At 40.4% G+C, this 21,173-nt stretch overlaps 1 protein-coding gene and 1 long non-coding RNA gene across 5 annotated transcripts in view; one reads left to right on the top strand and one right to left on the bottom strand.

The window, feature by feature from the left end:
- The window catches only part of rau (RA domain-containing protein rau), a 278,997-nt gene that overhangs the window by 236,468 nt on the left and 21,356 nt on the right, over positions 1–21,173 (bottom strand). The window contains exon 2 of one of the 2 annotated variants that reach the window (XM_086989742.1): positions 1,196–1,377. The exons of the other annotated variant lie outside the window; for it this stretch is intronic. Coding sequence (XP_086845868.1) covers positions 1,196–1,198 — 3 coding nt within the window. The 5' untranslated portion in view covers positions 1,199–1,377. The remainder of the gene's footprint in view (positions 1–1,195; positions 1,378–21,173) is intronic. 2 annotated transcript variants of the gene reach the window in all.
- LOC147755564 (uncharacterized) overlaps positions 19,322–21,173 on the top strand; it is a 3,269-nt gene continuing 1,417 nt past the window's right edge. Inside the window, exons 1-3 of one of the 3 annotated variants that reach the window (XR_015329167.1) lie at positions 19,322–19,628; positions 20,365–20,661; positions 20,853–20,968. This is a non-coding gene — a long non-coding RNA (uncharacterized LOC147755564). Of the gene's footprint in view, positions 19,629–20,346; positions 20,662–20,852; positions 20,969–21,173 lie in introns of all 3 variants that reach the window. The other 2 variants (XR_015329166.1, XR_015329168.1) reach the window with 2 other exon arrangements.

The following is a 21,173-nucleotide window of genomic DNA, read 5'->3' as shown; positions in this document are numbered from 1 at the left end:
TTACTAAGACAGGAAATGTGATTTCCTGTCTCCATCTGGTAATCCATCTGGAGTAATCCATCTGCATAAAACTGCGCCTTAGTCTACCCAAGAAATGTTCAGCCTAAATTACAATGAAGCCAGATATATGTTTTAGTTATTCTATTGTTCACTATCATCACACAAATGATGCCTTCATGAAACATTTCCAGAATCTCAAATGTGATAGCACATTCCCCGCGAAGCGGGATTGTACATCAACTCGCGAAGTCAATACAGATTCTCTGGAAAAGCTTTACAAGGGCCAGTCGAAAACTGAACCAGATCTCTTCTCAAGGGTTTCTTTCAGTTATTGGCATAGTTAATGACTTCCTGCTGAAGGGCCGACGAGCTAAGCAAACGGACCTACTAGTATCGTATTTTTCCTTTAGCATACGAAGTCCCCGAGCCGTTTCTTTGAATGGATCGTTTACCGGCAATAACGGCCTTGAGCCTGTTTATGCACTCCTCTGGCAATATTCTAAATTGTATTCCTAAGGCTTGTTTTACTCTTCAGATACATGGGGGTCTTCACTGTGTATGATCACCCTGAACGCCAACTATAGAAACACACATAAAGCTTTTGAGGTTTGTAGACTATGATCAAGCACTTAATTTGCATATAATGATACGTAAACTTACTATCTATCAGCCGTCAACTCTCCAAACCTTCCTTATCGCAGGTGACTCACATTGCTACCAGGAGGAATTGTCGCACCCCACAACGCTTCGCATTATCCGGTGGGAATTAACCGCCTGGTCACAAGCAATAGGATGCTAGCATTTCCATGCATAAATCATTGAACTCATGTTCTAAATACAACCGGACAACACTTATGGTTAAGGATGCTAGCGCCAACATAATATCTAAGATTACAAACTTTTTTGATTACGCCTAATCGGCTTTGTAGAGTTGGCACTCACTGTAGGACTTCAAAATTCAAGAAAGGTTCCTATACACACCCGAAAATCCACGAAAGAGTTAGAATTGAATGGATTCGAAAGCCCAGCTCAACAAACATACATCTCCGTTGATTCCAGTTTGTATTGCGTCAGTATTGAAATAACGTAAGAAGGCATCGAGCACACACATATTTTGAGAGCTCTTCCATGAGATTCTCGATGGTTACTTAACTGCGTATACTTGTGCGCTAGCATCCTCTATCGAGTTGATTACCATACAACGTAGCCGATCATCTCTGGTTGTTGTCCAACGAGAAAATATCCGAGGTTGATGCCGAAGCGGTTTGGAGATGCGTCAAACGATCGAAGGCGTTCTAATTGCGGCTAGACCAAATGTTCTTAACAATGTTCATTATGCAAGCGCTGTGCCTTACGGAAGACGTCATGTCGATATACCTGTCTCAAGAACGCAAAAAACAATTTGATCCATAAGTACGATTTGCTATGTACGATAGAGTTGAAGACTAGTTTTCTGTTAATGTGAGACATGTTTTGAATCAAGAACATGTAGTAGCCTAAAACTTAATCCCCTACATCTTCCTGTTGACGGCATAATTAAAAGTTAAATTGCCGGTAGGCACGGGTAATTCCTGAAAAAGAGCGTGCGGTTTTGATCACCAATTATCGAAAGAACTATCAAGTCGAACGGTATCTGCATAGAATAATTCGTCGGACATGATTTTACCGAATTAATTTGATCGATAAAAATAAAATGTTTACATAAATTAAAAATAAATTTTAAAGAATTACATATTTGATGCTAAATAATGCTTGCCGAAATCATACGGTAGAAAACAAGAGCCTATAGATACTGAAAAAATCGTTCGACAGTTGGAGGTGCTTCGTTTTGCATCAATTGAATTAGTAGGAGATACGCAAACTATTGCGATAAAGAACGGATTTGTTTAATGAAAACTTCCAACAATTATTGTTCTTTTATCTCAAGAGAATTTTGCCGCCTCTTCGTACAAAAAGCTACAAAACCAACCGTTTCAAACAGCCCATTTACGAAGGCGGTAACCCATTCACCGATTCAACGTCAAGGGACAAACTCGTAATACCCCAAGCGCAACGCCGTTACCGAGAATTACGGCGACGAGGATGACGAAGATGACAACGATGGCTGGCCCGTCGTGTCTATCAGAGAGAACCACCCAGTAAATTCTTTAACCTTTCTGCTTTCCGTTCTCTTGTGCCCCCTTACAGAGCTGAATATGGCTGCGCTGCTAGGCCGGCAATCAGGCCGACGCCAGAGGAACCTCTTAGTTTTAGCTAGCAGGCATGTTGAACCTTTCCAGCAACCTTCTGACAGAACTTGCAGCTCCAAGCGTCTTCTATCGTTCCTTTCAAACCTCGGGTTGAACTTTGTGTTCCTCTCCCGATTGTTCCCGGACTTCTGCGCAGAAATCCCTCAACGAAAAGTCATTGTCCTCGCTGTTGTCGGCGTCGTCCAGCAAAGCGGGATAATATATCGGACTTAGACGGGGAAGGTAAACCCATTACTGGTAGTTCGTCTTGTTCCTCGCCGCCTCCAGCCTGCGGCTGTCTCGACAACAGCAAGGCGGATTTACGCAGCCTAACTCAGTGGCCTAAGGCTACGCCGACGCAATACTGGGGGGCAGAACAGATCCAAAAGAATGACGGAAGGAAGAACAGATTAGGATAAGGGCTTTGGGATGAGCTAAGGCAGGAAATCCGAGGATGCCTTGCCCGTAGGCCACCGAAGAATAGTATGGTGCATGACATGAACTCAATGTTATAAAAGCTGGCGGAGAATCCAAAAAAAAAACGTATGTGGTATATAAAAATACGTCCGAACAACAGGACGTCTAAAGGGACGTCAGAGGTCACCGCATAAAATGGTGCTGTTAGAAGCGAAGGACGGGGGACAACAGAAAGAAAGCTCGTCGTCCGTCTCATCGCCCTTGTATCGAGATAATGTTCAAGGAAGAGAGCAACAGTCTGTTGGCGGTTCATTTGGGCTGACCGTGTCCAGCTAGTTGATAGTGTTAAGTTCCTTGTGTCTACAGAAAAGGCTGAACTGCGACGCCTGAGCTCTGCTAGCTGCTTTCTCCAAAACTATACAAGTACACATTGATCAAACGCTATGGCTTTATTTTACTCTATATTCTACGGCTACATACGCCTCTATGGTTTTTACTTCAGTGTCCCTCCTACAGCCCTTTGCTAAGCCTTGTCAGAACCTTCAGTTAACACATATTGAATGTTGCATATATGTGTAACAGTTACCCCTCGACCATCCGTTTCTAACGATAACATAATCATACAGGTCACAGGTCGCACAGCATAAACCAGGCTCATCCGCGTCACTTGCTGGACAGGACTATAAAACGCTGAATGCCTGTGCCCCCTGCTTCTCAATATTCCTCTCGCTATGTTAAACCCCCCAACAGAACAAGGGGTAAAAGCACGTTCGGGGCTTATGGATGCTCCAGTTACGGTGTCGCACGTATCAATAGGATTTGATATTTGGGGGCTGGACTTTAGCAACATGCCGTGCCTCTGGCTTCCAATCAAAACGCAATCATCCAGTATTTCTCTCAACAGTCCGCTGAAATTATTGGCTGGAAGTCGAGCTATTTTTAGTCAAATGATTTTGCATCGTCTCTAAGTTGTGCCGCGATATATTCTTATATAATTCACAGGAAAATGCACACTCGGAAAATTGAACGAACCAGCTACTATGAACGAGAACCATGAACTTGCAATGGAATGAGCCCAAGTAATACTGAAATAGCAGCAGCAGCAGCAGCAACAGCAACGATGTCCGCTAGCAAAAGCAAAGCAGTAAGCAAAATTGGATGGGGCCCGGTTAGACGGCGTCTAGAAGTTTTTCCTCCGAAGAACGGGTGTTAAGCCGTAGTCTTGCATATCTTCCTGAATTCTTGTCGAAATCGGAATCTACCTAAACCGTATGGGCAAAAAATGAATACCTTTATTCTGGAAATTTAGACTAATCGGTTATTTTAACGAAAGGTGAAAATGACGAAAAACTCTGCGAGCAATTTTTATTATCACGCTTGCTAAGAGTGTACCTTTATGATTGAACTGTGAAGTTAGTTCGTCCATTCAACCTGACTTGAACTAGGAGAACATTCAGCCTCGAAGATAGAGCAACTCTCTGTTATACTTAAGTTATAGTTATGCCATCCAAAAGATGAACTGAGATAATATCCAAATCAAGTATATTAGGCCGCAATGGCTTGAGTGAATTCAAATTATTTTCAATGTAGTTTAGGCTTAAGCACTTATTACGTTACAGAGATATTACCGAACAATCTAACACAATGTGGTCAAATGGGGAAAAAATAAGTAAAAACCAAGCATAATTCGTCCGTTTCTAGATGTATAGCTTGAGGAAGGGGCCAAAATTCACAAGACTAGTTCAGATACTTACGTTCTTACAACCCAACTACATCTCGGAGTTCTCTATCTTATTACTTTTAGAGTGTGTTAGTTTTTATCTATTATTTTTCAGTTATTTAAATTCCCTTCAAAATTTAAGTGACTTACCTAATCTCAAATCAGACATCCATAATGTGAAAAGATTCCTTCAGCATGCATGAATTATAGATTTCACTCTTGCCAGCTGAGATATGGTACCACTGTCCTAATTTTCTACAAACAAGCCAATTTCGAAAACCTTACATGTACTTTAGCTGAAGCTACCACTATTAACACAGTGTGAAAATAGCAGAACTGGCTTGTCGCAGTAGTTTTATAACGCGTGGCTACGTTGAACCCATTTGGCCTAGCAGCCGGCCTCAGTAAGCGTAATATCGCACTATCATGCGGAGTCATATCGTATCTTCATTAAGGATCAGCACGTAATGTATAAGAGCTCACTGAAGCGTAACGATATTGAGCATAGCAACCCCCGGATGGTTACTAAGCATAACGGTTTGTCGATATTCCGTAATCATTCAATTTACGAATGGAGCTTGATCTCTCATTTTCAAATGGGGGAACTGCTGTTCTAATTGTGTCTAAATCTCTGTTTGTGCTATACATATGAACTATGAACCAATCGAGATCTGTGCTTGTCAAAGGAACTAGCAGCCGACGGAGAATGCAAACCTAAAGATAAAGGTATCTAATGATGATCATTTAAAACTAGTTTGGAACCTGATTATGAGCGGTAACTCCGCAATCGATTCCAGTGAGCCAAAAGGCTGTACTTCACAGGCTGTGCAGCTTGGGAAGAAAATCTGCGATAGGTGCAACTGAATTTACATAGCTCTAAGAGAACGTAATGCTGATTAATGCTCACCAGATGGAAACGCCAAAAATGAGACCTTTGTCAACTGAGCATTTCAAATCATAGTTTATACGTGATGCGAACTAGTCCCGTATAAGCTTTTGTTACAGACCCGTATCCGAGTTACAAGAGCCTCTAGCGTATGATACGCTTTCGTTGTTTCTTTGCGTCCCTTTCACTGTCAGCGTTAATGGGAAACGAAAGCTAGATCATCCCTTGCTCATTATAGCGAACAATAGTATTTGAAACGTTTGCACGCCAAATTTTTTTCTCAAAACAGCCTTAGATTTACGGATATTTAACGATGTTCTATTTAAACTAATACGTACCTTTCAAGCAGTTTAGCAAACTCGGAAACATTTAGTTCAAAAAAGTTGGAACTTATAGAATCTCTGATGGCAGAGCAGACTGATCCGAAGTACTCTGCTTGAACACATGCAGAAAATTCGTTCTTAAAGGCGTATGAAAGCCATCTAGAGTCTTCACGTCCGTCTCATATCGACTGTCTTAGGACGAACTATATCTTCCGCACGTGTGTTGCTTCTATTGTGCCATGATGCAGGAAGTTATTTATGACAACTTCGTTCCTAGTCTCACGTTTTGGCGACATGAAATGAACAGGAGTATTCATGGTAGTTCAAATCAAAGGCCGTCTCTCAAGTGTACTAAATGCAATCGAAGGTTCTGTGGACGGCAACCTCTTATCCCTCTTGTAAAAGAGCATTCTAACGACGGAACGAAACTGACATATGGGGAATCAACGAAAGAAGACATGACACCTTGACAAAATCTTCTTCTTGGAGTCAGTGGCCATACTGTTATCAAGTTTAATAGGTGGTATTGATATTGTATGACATAGTGCCATGTACGCATGATTCAAGCTTTGTGCCACGCATTGATTGCGTTCATTAACCCTAATGAGACACGCTTCTCGGTTGTGTTTGCTGCTAAATGTGTCGATGTAATTGAAGTTGTTCAATAAAATGATTTTCTCGAAGTTAGTTTGACACATTCGATACGAATTTATGTCCAGAAGTTAACCGACAGGCCAGGTTTGCGCCTTTTCCACCGTGGGCGTTTGTGGGGGTAGGATTCTGTGAATCGGCTAAAGATAACACTTGAGCATGATGAACGACTTGTGCACGAAAGAGGAACGAGTCAATTTATGTCAGAGCAAGATACTAAAACTCAGTGTACAATAAAAAAGAGAAATAAATTATAAGCTAAATTAATTTTAAACTTACTGTGGTTAAATATTTAGAGGCGTTGCATGACGTTTACGAGGTGAACAGGCCTAAGAAATTATTTTTCGGAAAACACAAATAGCAGTCGTGGATGACTGACCCTGATGCCTAAGCGGTAGTGACAAGATAGCTCAACGAATAACCAGCGAAGATTCCAGTACGAAAATGGTTATCGTTGGAGTTCTTTTTTCTATAAGTTATAAAATTCCTATCCAGCTGGTGTGACATGATTCGTCTTTGAAATGACCGAACTTTACCATTTGTTTCTTCTTCAGTTTCTTGAAATGTGTTTTCATGTGCCTAACTATTCAGTGACTTATCAACTTCCCTTTATAGAACAGCGCGTATAATATTAGACTCTTCTGTCGAGTTTTTTTTGCTTGATCTAAAATTCATTGTAGGGACTATAGAGAGTATTTAAATAGGTAAGAAGCTTTAGTCTGTGGATAGCTCTACAGAAGCGGTTGTCTGAATGCAGTCGCCCTTTATTTGTCTGTGTCAGCAACGTCTGCATAGTCGTTAATCAAATTACGCCATTACCTACTTATTAATTATCTGCATATATTTCCTTCTTTGGGTTATACTTATATACTATATCGAAAGGAAGTACGTAACAAACGAAACTGAATCGAAGAGCGATCCTGCCAACGGTAACGACCGCCTCTCCTATTCGAAAATTCAATTAGTATAGTTCTCCGTTCGGTTCTCGCCGCATGTGTGCACTTTGTCTACTTTTTTCGTCTGCCCCTTGTTTCATCCCAGAGGAGACCTCAGACCTTCTCAAGAACCTACTCTGAGACCTAGTGCTACATATGATTGGAAATACATTGCACACATACGATATATCCTACACTCAAGATGCGTTCAATATCGGCCATTTAATAAGTTTCCATGTAAGTAAGTGCGCGATACAAAATCGTCTGCACCCCGCGGATAATATCGATTATTGAGATATGTTACTTAGAGACACGGACGCATACGTTCACTACTCAATAAATTTCTCATCTATTCTATAAGGAGGGCTGTTGCTCACAATAGGTATGCAAACTGGTTCCAAATTGGATCCACCGCTTAGAGGAGAATCAGGTCATGTTTGTGTATAATCATATATATATATATATATATATATATATATATGTAAATTAGTCCTACTTCTAAGCTAGCCTGTCATTTTCAGTTATGCTAGGACTCAAACCGTTCGAATACGTTTCCTTGCGGAAGCAGTGATTTTCATCTGTCACTTGAATTCGTCTGGTTGTCGATGATGTAATGACTTTGTATTATAGGCAAACAGTCTAATGTAATTTCGGGGTACGCTCCCGATATATACGGGTAAACACTTCGTTGACATGGATAAGAGCATTCCTACATAAACTACAAGGAAATAGGGTACTTCGTTATGCTAAATCTGATTATGATTAGTAATCCGATTCTCTGTGTATACAATATGTAACAAAAGCGCTGGAAGCAAGTAAGAGTAGAAGGAAATTTTCCGGAATAACTGGAAGTTAGATTCGATTCTCCTTTTACGACATGCCCTAAGCGGATATGCGGCTTCGAGATGTCCGAAAGAAGGCTTCCATAAAATATGGTAATGACTGCCATTTAATAAAGTTAGTAAAGTTCCGTCCTTAACGTAATTACAAGGCCCTCCGTCTGTCCACAGATCGCGCTGAGACGGAATAGTGTTGATGTCACCTCTAGAATAATTACTGTGCAATTTCACAGCGAGTTCGTCATAACCAATCTTCGGTGGTTTGCGAGCACCTACAGCACAAATTTTTTTATTCATCAACCTGTTTTGTCAGATTATCACCATATACAAATCCTAGACTAGGAAATACGAAATAACATGAAACGATTTTTGAAAAGGTATTTTTTTAAACCGACCCTGAGCCTCGAGTAAATGTTCGAAACCCTTAGGAAATGTCCTTAGATTTTCATTATTCTATTTGTTCCAGCACAAACTAGACTTAAGTAATTGAAAATAATTTAGCTACATAACATTAGACATAAGTAAGTTCTTACTGGCAGTGAGGAAGGGCGAAAATGTTCTTCCCTTTTTATTGTAAGACTACGCCGTATGTTCGCTAAAGGCCTAATTATCTATTAACTTGTTACATTTATGGCCATCAATAGTTCATTTAAGTAAGGGGAGTACCTAGGGATATTACCAAAACAACAATCACTTGGAAATGGTAAAAACATTAGCTAGAAGCAAAACTTACCCAAGGCACCAGGTCGTCTTTAAAGGCCTCCAAAAACCTCCTTTTATTTCATATAAGCGTAGGTTTTTATATTTCTTTTTTTATCTAAAATGCTTTTATGCAAGTTAATGCGATGAGCGATAGGACTTATAATATCCATATAGAACTGACCATCAGAAAATAAGGGTTCTTGAAATTAATGTATTGGCCGTCACATCATTAATAACGAAAAATGTAAGCTTCTACGCGTATAATATATAGCAATGTAAACATCTACTTTATGTATGGACAAAACCTTTCAATCATAACTTTAGGATCGATATGTGTAAATTTAAAAAGTAAACTCAATGTGTCTGCAATGTTACTGGTTTGTGAGTACATTCAATATCCTTATGAGCGCGCTATTAGGACATATTCGAAAGAAACTACAAGGCTTATTCAATCAAATACGCCACAGCGATATGCTTAGTAACGCCGGTATCTGAGCATATGTATCTATCTGCAGTAAATATAGGAAGTCATAAATATAATTCTTGATACGCACTTTCTCCGAGCAGGACTAGGAATGACTAGTTAGTAGTATAGTATCTCTAGACAGAGTAGCTTTCTCTATTTAGATACACCTCTGAAATGTTTTGGGTTGCCATTGCACAATGATCGTACATCTTCAGGTGGGAGATCAGTTGTGTAACTACGGCTATAGGCAGCCGAAAAAAGTAGATATCCTCTCACTCGAACTCAAAAAGCCTTTATCAAGGATTTTTGGGTTAGTTAAAAATCCAGAAGAAGCAACAGCGAGTAGCGATAACATACAATGGATTACTGAGTTCCAGGCCCGGAGGACGTATTGGAACCTTTAAAGTAACAAGGAAGGCCACTCTAGAAAGCATCGCATAACGCAACCATAAAACAATAGACGCTCTGTTGAAAATTAACGGTTGTAACGAACCAGCTTAGAATATTTTAAAAATGAGGTAAGTGATGTAACCAGCAATAGTTACAGACAGACTTAATTATGATACAGATGACTTGTTTCAAGCTCTATTGCACTCTAGTTGCAGCAGCAGTAGCAAAAGCAGGGCAAAATGAATTTGAAAATAAAACATTACCTAATTTTAAATGATCGTGATAAAAAATATCGCGACTAGCTGTGATTGTACCTCATAAATGAATATTGTTCTGTGAGGCTTAGAACGCCTGAAAATCGCGCTGACATCCAGGCCACATGCGTAATGCAAAAAACGCTAGACCTCTAATCAGGCTTGTGATACATTTTACATCACAAATTACTTCTAGCAAGCAAATATAGAAGCCGCTCAAGGATGACGCTAGCAAAAAACGGCTTTTGCATCACAATGAAGGCCATACTGCATACTTCTCTAGAAAGATAATTGTTAATGTATTATGTGGATCTTACATCACGGTATAATATTAAGATATTTGTCTGTGGCTGCGGGATTCTTACCCAGTAAACTCTGGAATTCGTATCTGTGAGCCTTGTTGTGTACTTAATCAGTAATAACTGGAAAAAAGCTTTTCTGGTTTTTAATTAGTGAGTTGGTAGGACTTGGGGAACTAATTAAAAGCCCAAGCAGACATATAGTAAATAAAGGTGTATACACTCCCATCATTTAAATGTGAAAGGTCAACTGTGTAGTAAGTTGTTGGTCAATCTGTCAACTTTGATATGTTCAGACAATATTCAGTTCATATATATATATATATATATATACGGTCACCTAGAAACTTCATATATTGTAGATTTTTATCGAAGATAGCTCCGCATCCGAACTAAATATCTGTTTGCTACTTTTTTAATGATAGCGCATGTGATGACAGTGTCGTTAGAGAAGTTTTTAAACTGCTGTAGAAGGCAACGTACTTGTATCTGGTTTTGTCCCACCTTTGGCTGCGGTCAACGCTGCATGATCTTAACATGCTCTTTTACATCATCTACGTGACACCTAAGTCCCAGGCTCATAATGAGGACACTATATCATTGAGCTATGAGGCGTTTGTGATCTCCTGTCGGACCCCCGACTCGCTCTCTAAAGGAATGCCACACGTTTTCGATTCGGATTTAAATTTGGTTAATTTACAGGCCATTGTCATACATGAACACAATCCGGAAACTATTATGGTATCTAAGGCAGTGTTGTTCTTCTGAATTACCTCACTGTACTTTTGTATTTCTATAACCCTGCTAACCAAATGTGGAACTCCTGCATTGTAAATGTAAATCACGGCTCACGCCGTTAGTTTGCTCAGATGCTTGACCTGCTGACTTATATGGAAGTAGTGTAATCCTTCGCTGAAACGCTTGTTAATGTGTTAAACGTGACTACCCAAATCCTCAAATAGAGTTCATCTAAAACAACAAACCTTACCCCCTAACTTTGTAACTGTTTAGTTCATTTAAAGCTTTGTGCAGAGTTTAGCGAGCACCTTTCGGCTGATTTAGGACGACTTATTTCGATACGATGTCGAAGAGCCCTTTTGAACGCAGTAATTTCGCGTCCTTCACCCCTTCGAAGTACTTGAAAAATCATTACAAATAGTTTTTTTCGTAGCTCGACTTCCTGCATCCTGTCTGCGTTGTGTTCCGTTTTCAATTCCTGTTTCCTATTTTTCAAGATTGTAGAGGCACTCTATCGTTAACTGTACAATTCAATATTCTGACCCAGTGAACGATCTCTCTTTCTAGTCGTGTTTCTTCTGTAAATCTGTTATTAAAGTCCATGTTACAAGCTCATGCCTAGTCACAGGAGCACGAAGATTCTTGAGCATCAATTCAAAAGAATGTATGATCATAACAACCTTATTGTCATATAATTAATGGGAGCAACTATCAATATTACGCTATATGTGTTTTCGTATGAAGATGAAATATATTGCCCGATTCAGATGCTGTTTGTTGTCAAACAAGATACATAGTGTAGTAAATAGCCATTGCGTCACATGTTCCAACAAGTGGCCTCTCTTTCAAAAAAATACTTTTCGACGGCGACCATGCCATCACATGTACTAATATAGCTTTGGTGTAACGAAATATTTTTCCTTAGTAACTTTGTGCCGACTAAGTGTAGAGTTTAAATACGCTGCGTACAAACAGTTTCATCGAGATGTTATTTAAAGGCTAATAGAATATCAATGAATTTAAGAACACAACAAGCAAAAAATTCCAGGTGCCCTAAAGAGTACAAAAAGGCACAAGAAATTTCAAAAAAAAGTTAACCGTCTAAGTTTATCTGTACCACTCAATTAATAATCGGTATCTTCTTCACTCCAAAACGGATGTTAATTAAAAATCTAAATATATCAAAAATGGGTCCTTGAGCATTTTTAATAAGCTTTTGAATTTTTACTTTACGGTCTCTTTAGAAGTCGCATGTGGGCCGGCAACGACGTAGATCATAAGCGAGAAAAATTTGCTTCATTGACGCTTCTTATAGGGTGAAGGTAGCTGGTCGTCGCTCGAATCCCATGAATGACGCACTGTTTTTTCGTTGTAACAGGTTTACGAAACAAGCTGGCTTCTTACTGGTAAAATAGCGGATGGTCTTATGACCACTATGCCCGCCAACGTATTCCTGCAACAAGAGGCACCAGTTTGGGCTGTACGTACGGTGAACTAACTTATAGCCCCTAACGTATGGCGTAGCGTCTCTAAATTAACGTTGCGTGTTAAGGTGCATCACCTTTGCCGGTTATGAAACCTCTTTTGCAATTGACATTAGTAATAAGTAATGTATCGCCAGTTATTACCGACGCGTTTTGTTCCGACGATCAGACGCGACCATTGTCTTCTTCTGACATAACGGGACAAAATGCCGTTACTGGAATAAAATATGCTAAACTTCTAAAACTAACCGTTCTATATGCGTAGCCATGACTTAACAATACAACACTTATTTAGCACTTATTAGATAAATAATTAAGTAATTCAGTAATTTGAACCTATATTTTCAATCTCTATAAATCAATCGATCTGTGTACTCTGCTATCTTGGGATTTCCTCACTTAGTGCATGATACGGATAAATACGTTATCCGCTTTAGACTAGCTGTTCTGATATAGATACTAAAGCATCGCCTTACGCAGATAAAATCAGCACGATGTACTGTCCGAAGTTGTCGCTTGCTCAGTGAGAATTTACTTTGTTGTCGAGCAAGATCCTATATCATCTCACTCCGAAATTATCTTACAATGATGCTATCCAAGATAACTTCAACAAGAACAACTAGCTTATAGAGAGGCTCAACTTAAATGATAAATGGACAACTTATTCCAGTTGAGTCAACAGAAATAGGTAACTACTCTCTATCTACGCAAACTCGATATTAACCTAAATCCATTAGTAAGACAAACTGTCTACGGCGAGGCCACTTGTTACATTCTGTTTCGCCATCGTATGTAACGTGTCGTAAAGCGTTTTGGTTATTTGGTACAAGTCCGTGGTTACTTCCTTTACCCATTCCTGACGCGTTAAGATAGGCTGGTTTTGATAGGTTGACATGACAAGTTTGTGGCTGATAGAAGACAGCAGAAAACCTAAGTTTGACCAAGCAAGGCAACTTTTGCAAATTACTACGGCTTACGCAATTGAATAGAAGCGTTTCTAGGTACGACTAGGTTTGTCGGTTGATATCAGCTTACTTTTGCCACGTATTTAGAATCCGATTGGTCCACCCGTGTTCCCGTCACATGAGGCAACTAGGAGGAGGTCTTGGCGTAGTTTCGAAGGTTGTAGCTGAACGCCCTAACCGGATATTTACTACTACGGCTAAACCACACACCAATCGCAAAGAGTATCTTGTTAGCGGATGGAACGCATTTGAGCCTTAAATTGTAGTTATGCAAATGACTATAGGGTTATATCGGGCTCTACGCAGGGTCCATAGTGGAATCACAGCGTAAGACATTTCCAGAAATACTTTGTTGGCCTGTCCCGTTTATAGGTGGACGTGGAGTTCCCATCCTTATATATTCGATACTATCCTGAGGAATATTTGGAAACTGAATCAGTTTGCAGAGTTGGAAATGTATTTAGCAGTGCACCATCCACGTACCGTTTTTAAATAGGAACATTATTGTATAGCCTGTGCAAAACCTCTACGCTGCTCATAGACACCCTCGAAAAATGTGACAAAAGGACAGTTCTCAGTACCAAGTACTTTATGGGATATGGTGCAACCGCAAAAGGCCTTCCGCGGATACAGCAGGATTCGCCGGCTTTATCATTTCCATAAGACTACTACATGAGAAGCTGACTTCTCTTTACGCAATGAGGGTTCCCCGACGTTAAATAGAGAAACCACTGTAGCAACGTAACTTTAGCACACAATGGCCCACATAAACGTTGTAAATATTCAAAAGTAACGCTGATGTCCGTCAACGGGCTCCAAACATGTTCGTCTTATAAAAGTATATAAAAAAAAAACTAGATGGAGGTAATTAAACGATTTCGAATTCCTGAATTAGCGGTCACGTCAGAAGTTACTGACAACGTCACAGGCCCAATCAAGTGACCATAGTAGACCTACATACTTTGATATATCCTTAAACTACGTTTATGAGCCGTAAATGTAAGTAGATATTCATTGCATTAAATAGAGTCTGAGATAACAATTGCAAGATTATCGAATAATGAAAAAAACGAGCAGTCCTAACGTTCTTACCTTTACCCGTACTGCAAAATGCCATTTATTTATTCATTTCTTTTTATGATCTGCATAGAATAGGATAGATTTTGTAAAACAGGTAAACGTTTAGTTTAGCCGTATTGTATTTATAAGAAAATATTCACTGCCCGATGTGCAGTGGCCTCTTGATCTATGGGGTTCAGTTCAACTCAATTTTTTGCATTCAGCAGTACGTACATTTCGTCTTTTTCGTTCTTATGTGTACTCACGAATGATCGATTCTAAGCAAAAAGCGCAGATGCTTATCACTCAGCTTCCTGAAAATGATGGTCTTGATGGCGTCAGACGACTACTTACTCGTTTTTCGTTCTATTTCGTATTCTCGTATGGCGACGTGAGCAGTTTGTTCTAATCTGGGGCATTAGCCCTGGAGACATGGTTTTAGCGAAACAAGCTGATGCACAGAGTCTGTTCAGGAAGATCTAATATGTGATTCTGTGTTTTTATCCACCTGCGGCCGATGGCGACCGGTCTAACAAAACAGTCCAGAAAAGTATCAATGAAACTAAAAGAAGTGGCTTAAGTGATGCCTGATTTGCTTGAAGTTGCTGTCAGCAGTAACACTTATCGTTAATACAGGAACAAAAGCCTCGACATTTCCGTTATCGATGACGGGAGACTGAGTGTTTCTCTGCTAAACTCTGGTGTTCATTATCTTTGGAACATATCATTGTACGTTGATAATAACTTCTAAGTCTAAGAACTGAAAGAAACAACTGTGAAAAGTCCTCTACCTTTTGAGTTTAGAAGTAAATATCGACGGAAACATCTCTGCATATTATCGTATCTATTTGAGCTATTGACTGCAATGTTTTATTGCGCTGTCATTTACGTGCTTGGAGATGTCAGGCCTTTGTACATTTACTGGCAACCTACAATCAAAGAAACTCTAAACCAGCTGCTTTTACCAGAAAGCTGCATGGCCAGGAACATGAACACTACACAACCTACTTTTTCCATCGATATCATTCTTGTCCTAGTTATACATCGCGGTTTTAAGGGCTTTTTTGACAATGTGCTTATTGATAAATGACCACCATACGCGCTTGTTCTACCATCTATTTATTATTATATAATAGATCCAGAGCGAAAAGCTGTGTGGCAGTCGAGGCTCAGCGTCGCCCAGTCAAAAGATAACGTAGTTTGAATACGATAACAAAGTATAAAGCCGATTATCTGTTAAGTCAGTAAACTTTACATTTTAGTCAATGTACATTTCTGCATGCAACGAAAGAACGAGGCTGGAAAAAATTTAGGCGCATTTTAATAGTTATTATTTAAGGGTTCGTTTAATGGTTAAGGGTTCCTTTGAAGCATGACGTGAAAAAAACGAAAAATTACTATTGATACATCGGTGTACAGCATATTGAATGCAAGATAATGGAAAAAGTCGCACCTATATAGCTTGACTTTAAATGGGACGAATGGGCTCAGAGAACTTATCTACGTTATTGTTTCTCACGTTGTTAGGATAAAAGAAGTCCTTACGATTCGCTTAGGCCAAATAGGTTGAGAAAAAGGTCTAGAAATCCCACGGTGAACAAGTGACCAATCAAGCTAGTGATCTTACTAGAGCAACACCCACTCTTCGCGAATCGGAACATACAATGAAAGCATCCACAATGTTGAGCACTACCATTCGTAGATAATTTTGATCCACGCCGGTCACAAGTGTAACAGTTTTTCTCCTACCGCTTAAAACAGATCTTTTTCCTATTTAGAATGATTTAATCACATAGGCATCGGTTCTATTCGGTTTGTGCCATGTTTGCGAAAAAGGCAAACATGCCCCTTAAACACCAATCACGACGCAGACGGTACGCGGAAACAGCTCACTCAATTGTCTTGCCCTTGACTGTATAAACATGTAGTAATTAAAGCAGTTAAGCGTAACTACTCAAAACGCGTTGCGAGATAATCAAGTTCAAGTTCACGTGTAGACGGGCATATATCTTCCGTGCCCTTAACCAGCGTATACGTTAGCTTGTTACTCTCTATCCAAAATAACGTTAGGTTCATTTATAAATATTCGAAGACGATGTCAAGTTTTGCCATTCCATTTGACTCGATGGCTGCAGGACCACAGCTAGAATTGCGACTGTACCTTTAAATACTTCTACCTTAAAGCTCTGCTGCTAGACAGACGTTTAGTTCCCCCTGCTTCTGCCATTTCACACAGTCATTTACGTACTGATAAGTGGACAACGCGACGTTCACTTTCATAGTCCTTCATCGTTGGCGTGGCCGCTCGCCAAAAGATATTACTGCTTACGATAGGACAGAGAGGCAAAAAGACGACGTCTCGAGACGAAAAGTTCTACGAGCGGCTGAAGTTGCGTCCGTGAGTTCGTGATTTGAGACCTCATCTCCAACCCACCAGCCTGTATCCACATGGCAACGTGACACATCTGTCACGTTCCTTCAACTCAAGCGGTAGTATTTCGCGCCGGTCACGTCAATAAGGGCCACATGTCAGTAAAGTGCATTTGTTCGATGATTGCTGTTGAGGAGCATATATACTAATTATTTCATCAGAATTAGCCGACGCCAGATGTCCCATTCTACGCTTACCACCGTCCGACCCTGTTGCCATTAGCCTTTTCTTATGCTGTCCGGCTTGACGAGCTTCTGTTACATATACCAAATGCACTTCACTGGACAAGAAGCGGCAAATTGTGTTATATACGTCAGTTTTCAGATAATATGCATTTATTTCTCTTTTTAATCCATAAGCTGTGCGAGACTCCGCGCCTCACATTTGCATGCAAAGCAGGGAGTTCCGAAGCGTCAATACAGACGCTGCTCCAAGACGGCTGGTAAATGATCGCAAGGTTGGCCTTTCGACAGGGCAGTTAAAAAGGCAGAGATAGTCGACCCGCTGTACACAGCGACTCAGTCGGCTTACTGTACACAGAGACTCAATTTAAGTCTGGAAACTTCAAAGCTTGCTTGAGTGCCTGGATTTGCTGCCAAAGGCCACTATCAGATGCTGTGAAAATTAATTATTGTCTAGCACAGCGTTGATGGAGTTAGTAGCTGCATAGTATGACGACAGTGACATGGGAAATGGTGCAGACTAACAGTCGAGGAAACAGCAGGCATTTGCTAAAATGACTGCCGTAGCTTGAATTCGTTTAGATTGTTTCTAGCACACCAGTCTATTTCCCCAAGCTATCGCCGAGTCGCACGAAATAGATTCATAAACCATATAATCGTAATAAACCAGTCGGGCGGCAATGATGCATAGTATGAGACTAATCAACGAGGATACATGTGTTTCGCTCTGTGCTGGATTCAGATAGGATGTATGGCAGCATCTATTACATATGTTTATGTAACACACATGTATGCATATATGTGTGTTGCATAAATATTGATGCACATATATGCACCAGACTTTCTGCTAGATTCGAACAAAAAGTCCCGTCGTCAGATGACCTGTTTCGTGTCTGATCAACCCATTCACCTTCAATCGTGGGGCACGACGAATAATGTTGTCAGCTACCATTTATTCTCTATCGGATTGATTCCCTTCCTACCGCCAAACCACCTCCGCGTTGTACTCATCGTTCTCAATAGTGTTTCTCTCGTCGTAGTGATTTTCGCTGTCTGTGCAACCAATGCCTGTTTCCTCACTATTCCAGATTAACAAAAATCCCCTATGGAGATGATTGCCTCGTTTGCACCGGTTCCTGTGGCGCCAAAGAGCTCGGGAAAAAAGATCGGTTATTTGAAGCCCTGTTTGATAGAGTTTGTGGTTTAATGATGAGCGGTATTGCTCGTCCCCAGAGCTCGTTCTAGGACCGGCCTCAATCTTCGTACCATCGTTCACAAACTTTCTAGCTTGCCGCTCCTAAATGCGTTGGCTTGAGTAATGTACGAGTGTGAAAATTGGGCTTATAAGACTGATGTACCATGGTGAAAATATTAACCCTTAAAGCATAGACCAAACAACTCAGCTATCGGTTATTCCTGACAGTGACCCTTGTATCGGTGTACTCCAACCGTTGCGATTCGTACCCCAGCACGTCGTCGAACCACTCATTGGCTGGAGGCTACGGCAGCAGAGGCAGCATTAGAAGCACTTCCAGGACACCGATAGCGGGCTGCTGAAGCAGACAGGCCTAGCAATGAGACCAGGATACAATGACAGCAAGTGAATGTATGGGAGACCTGAATCCAAAAGATAGAAGAGAGGACCTATAATACCAATAATGAGAGGCCACAGTCACTATTTGGTGGCTGCTTCCGATTCATCTCTCCGGAAACTCCTTTTGCCTTTCCATGATTCCCGTGTTCAGTTTCCCTCCGGGATACTAGCGAAACTAACCGTGAATTTAACCTTAGGGCGATCTCACTATCACTGCACATTACAACCTAGGTATATATTGGTGTTGGTAGCCTACTTTTTCATATACCAGTTTTCATTTGAGTGACAGGGAAACGGATATTATCAAGCAAGCGCAAGAAATGTTGCAGATAAAGAAGCACCTCAAGGATGTCTGTTAAGACCCGTAGACTGTCAACTTTCTCGACTGCCCCTGTTATCGTTAATGCCCTTCATTCCCATTTGCCCTACAACACCACCGCAGTCTCGTTGGCAACGCGGGCCATTTTCGTGCGTTTTAGCTTTTATATAGTATACGAGAGTAGTAGATTTTCTGTCAGCAACAGCAGAAGTAGTCAATCAATAGCACTCCTGCGCAAACGATCGGACTGGTAATGAAGCTAATGGGACAAATGCGCTACACGAACGATACAAAACGAAAGAGAGAGGTATGAGAGTTCAACAGAATGGAAGTACGTAGCAAAGGTGTGCACGATGCGACACTTCCACAATAACGTGTGGGTGGATGTACAAAGGGCTTATGCGTATTTTAGTTACTATTGGTAATCGTTCAGGTCGTCTAAAGAGACTGTCTGATTTACTGCTGCAGCGCCAACAATACCAGCGAGAGGTGCTGAGGTTCAATTTTCACTGTTTTTCTTAGTTGGACAAGACTTATAAAGTTTGGTAAGACATGATTAGGATTCCTCGACATGATTACGTAGTGCGCAAATTGAAATGTGAAGGCATCTGAAGAAATTGTAGAGAATGGAAGTAGATGGCCGTCAATTGGATTTACGAAACGTATCATCTGTTTTCGACTGCTATAAAGGAGAGTTGTTTTCAAGGAAAGGAAACACAGTTTCTTGTTGTCGACGCTAGAAGCAAGTCAGTTTAGATGAAAAACTTTTACTATGGTTGTATATTTTTCGTATATAACTCTATTTTTCTATATTACCCTGCTTCGGTGTTAACGCTATCACAGAAGTTCGAGTGTAGTCGTTTGCTACTTCACGTATCTTCCCAGTTTAGTATGGGTCTATTCATTTTACGTGGGTTCCTCTTCAGTCCATTTAACCAGATGTGCGCACCAGAAACTGCCCCAGGTTTTTAACCTGCAGGCTATTCAAGTTGAACATTGTTCATCAGGCACATACATATGAATTTTGTTGAGAAGTTGCTTCCTTGGAGAATAGGTAACCAAGTAGGCTCTGGAATCGACTTCGCCAGAAATTCCAGTACGAAGGCTAAAGCCATGCATTTATTTGGAACGTCTACTTGTATCTAATGTGCTTAGCTCAAAAAGTTGAAAATGTTGAGAATACCGAGCATATGAGTGAAGCTACGAAGTGCATATAATGCCGAGTTATAGCATCTAACCTGGTTTTATCAAGCCTCCATTATCTATTAACTGTTATCAAACGGTGTAGTATATCCTCGTTATGTTTCAACTGTTACGGCCGGCATCGCCGTTAGTAGGCCGCTGGCAAGGTGTGCTTATACCGTAATATGTTCCCCACTGAGCCATTACGTGATGACGAATTTATATCTATACCTTGTACTAAAGCGTCTATATATATATATATATATATATATATATATATAGGCTTTACATGTTGCCTAGTGATTTCGTGAGCGTGCGAAGATGAATAACAAGCATAGGAGCTCACTGCTGGGACGGTTTGCCATGGTGCTTTGGCCTGCAAGGAGCGGCCGAGACAAGCGACCAGCTGCGTGAACATACAATGTTTATATATAATTCGCGGTATAATTATCAGTCACAAAGCCGTAACTAGTCAGGCTTGCTATACCAACGGAAGAGGTGTGGTGCGTTCATTTCGTATTTGACGCAAGAAGATCAATGTAGCGACTGATTTTTACACGTATAGAGATCCGTGAAACAAGCGCACGAGTGGAAAACGTAAGTTTCGCTGTACTCTTGGTATCGTACGGTGAACTGCTTAAGTAACAAGACTTTTTCCTTATAACAAGGTGGAGCTTTTTGTTCAATTAATGATAGAAAATAATTTTTGTTGAAGATTAAACAAATCCGCGCCTAGGAAGAAGCAGGCGTCAGATTAGTACATTATGATTGCTTAATATGGTTTTCAGACCAATTGATCCACGACAGATTGCGAGGTCTATGAATACAGCCTTCGAGGATATGGTGTTCTTTCTAGGGTGACGTCAACGAGAGAAGCCCTTTTCGTTAAATTTCTATCGAACAGGTACTAGTGAAGGTTAAAATAGCAGACTGTTTTCTATTTACAGTACTTATATTGCTGATAGAGATTTAAAAGATACCTTAATGCGTACACAGGTTCTTTAAAGCGAATGTACCTCTATACGTTCCTCGGTTTTCACGTTAACGTTGCTTGTATTAGCTAAGGGCAATTTCCTTTTTGCGTAATTGTATTATCAAAATATTATATA

The sequence above is a fragment of the Varroa destructor genome, unplaced genomic scaffold (assembly GCF_002443255.2).
Source record: "Varroa destructor unplaced genomic scaffold, Vdes_3.0 BEIS01000005.1, whole genome shotgun sequence".
Taxonomy (NCBI): domain Eukaryota; kingdom Metazoa; phylum Arthropoda; class Arachnida; order Mesostigmata; family Varroidae; genus Varroa; species Varroa destructor.
This window is presented reverse-complemented; position numbering and strand designations above follow the sequence as displayed.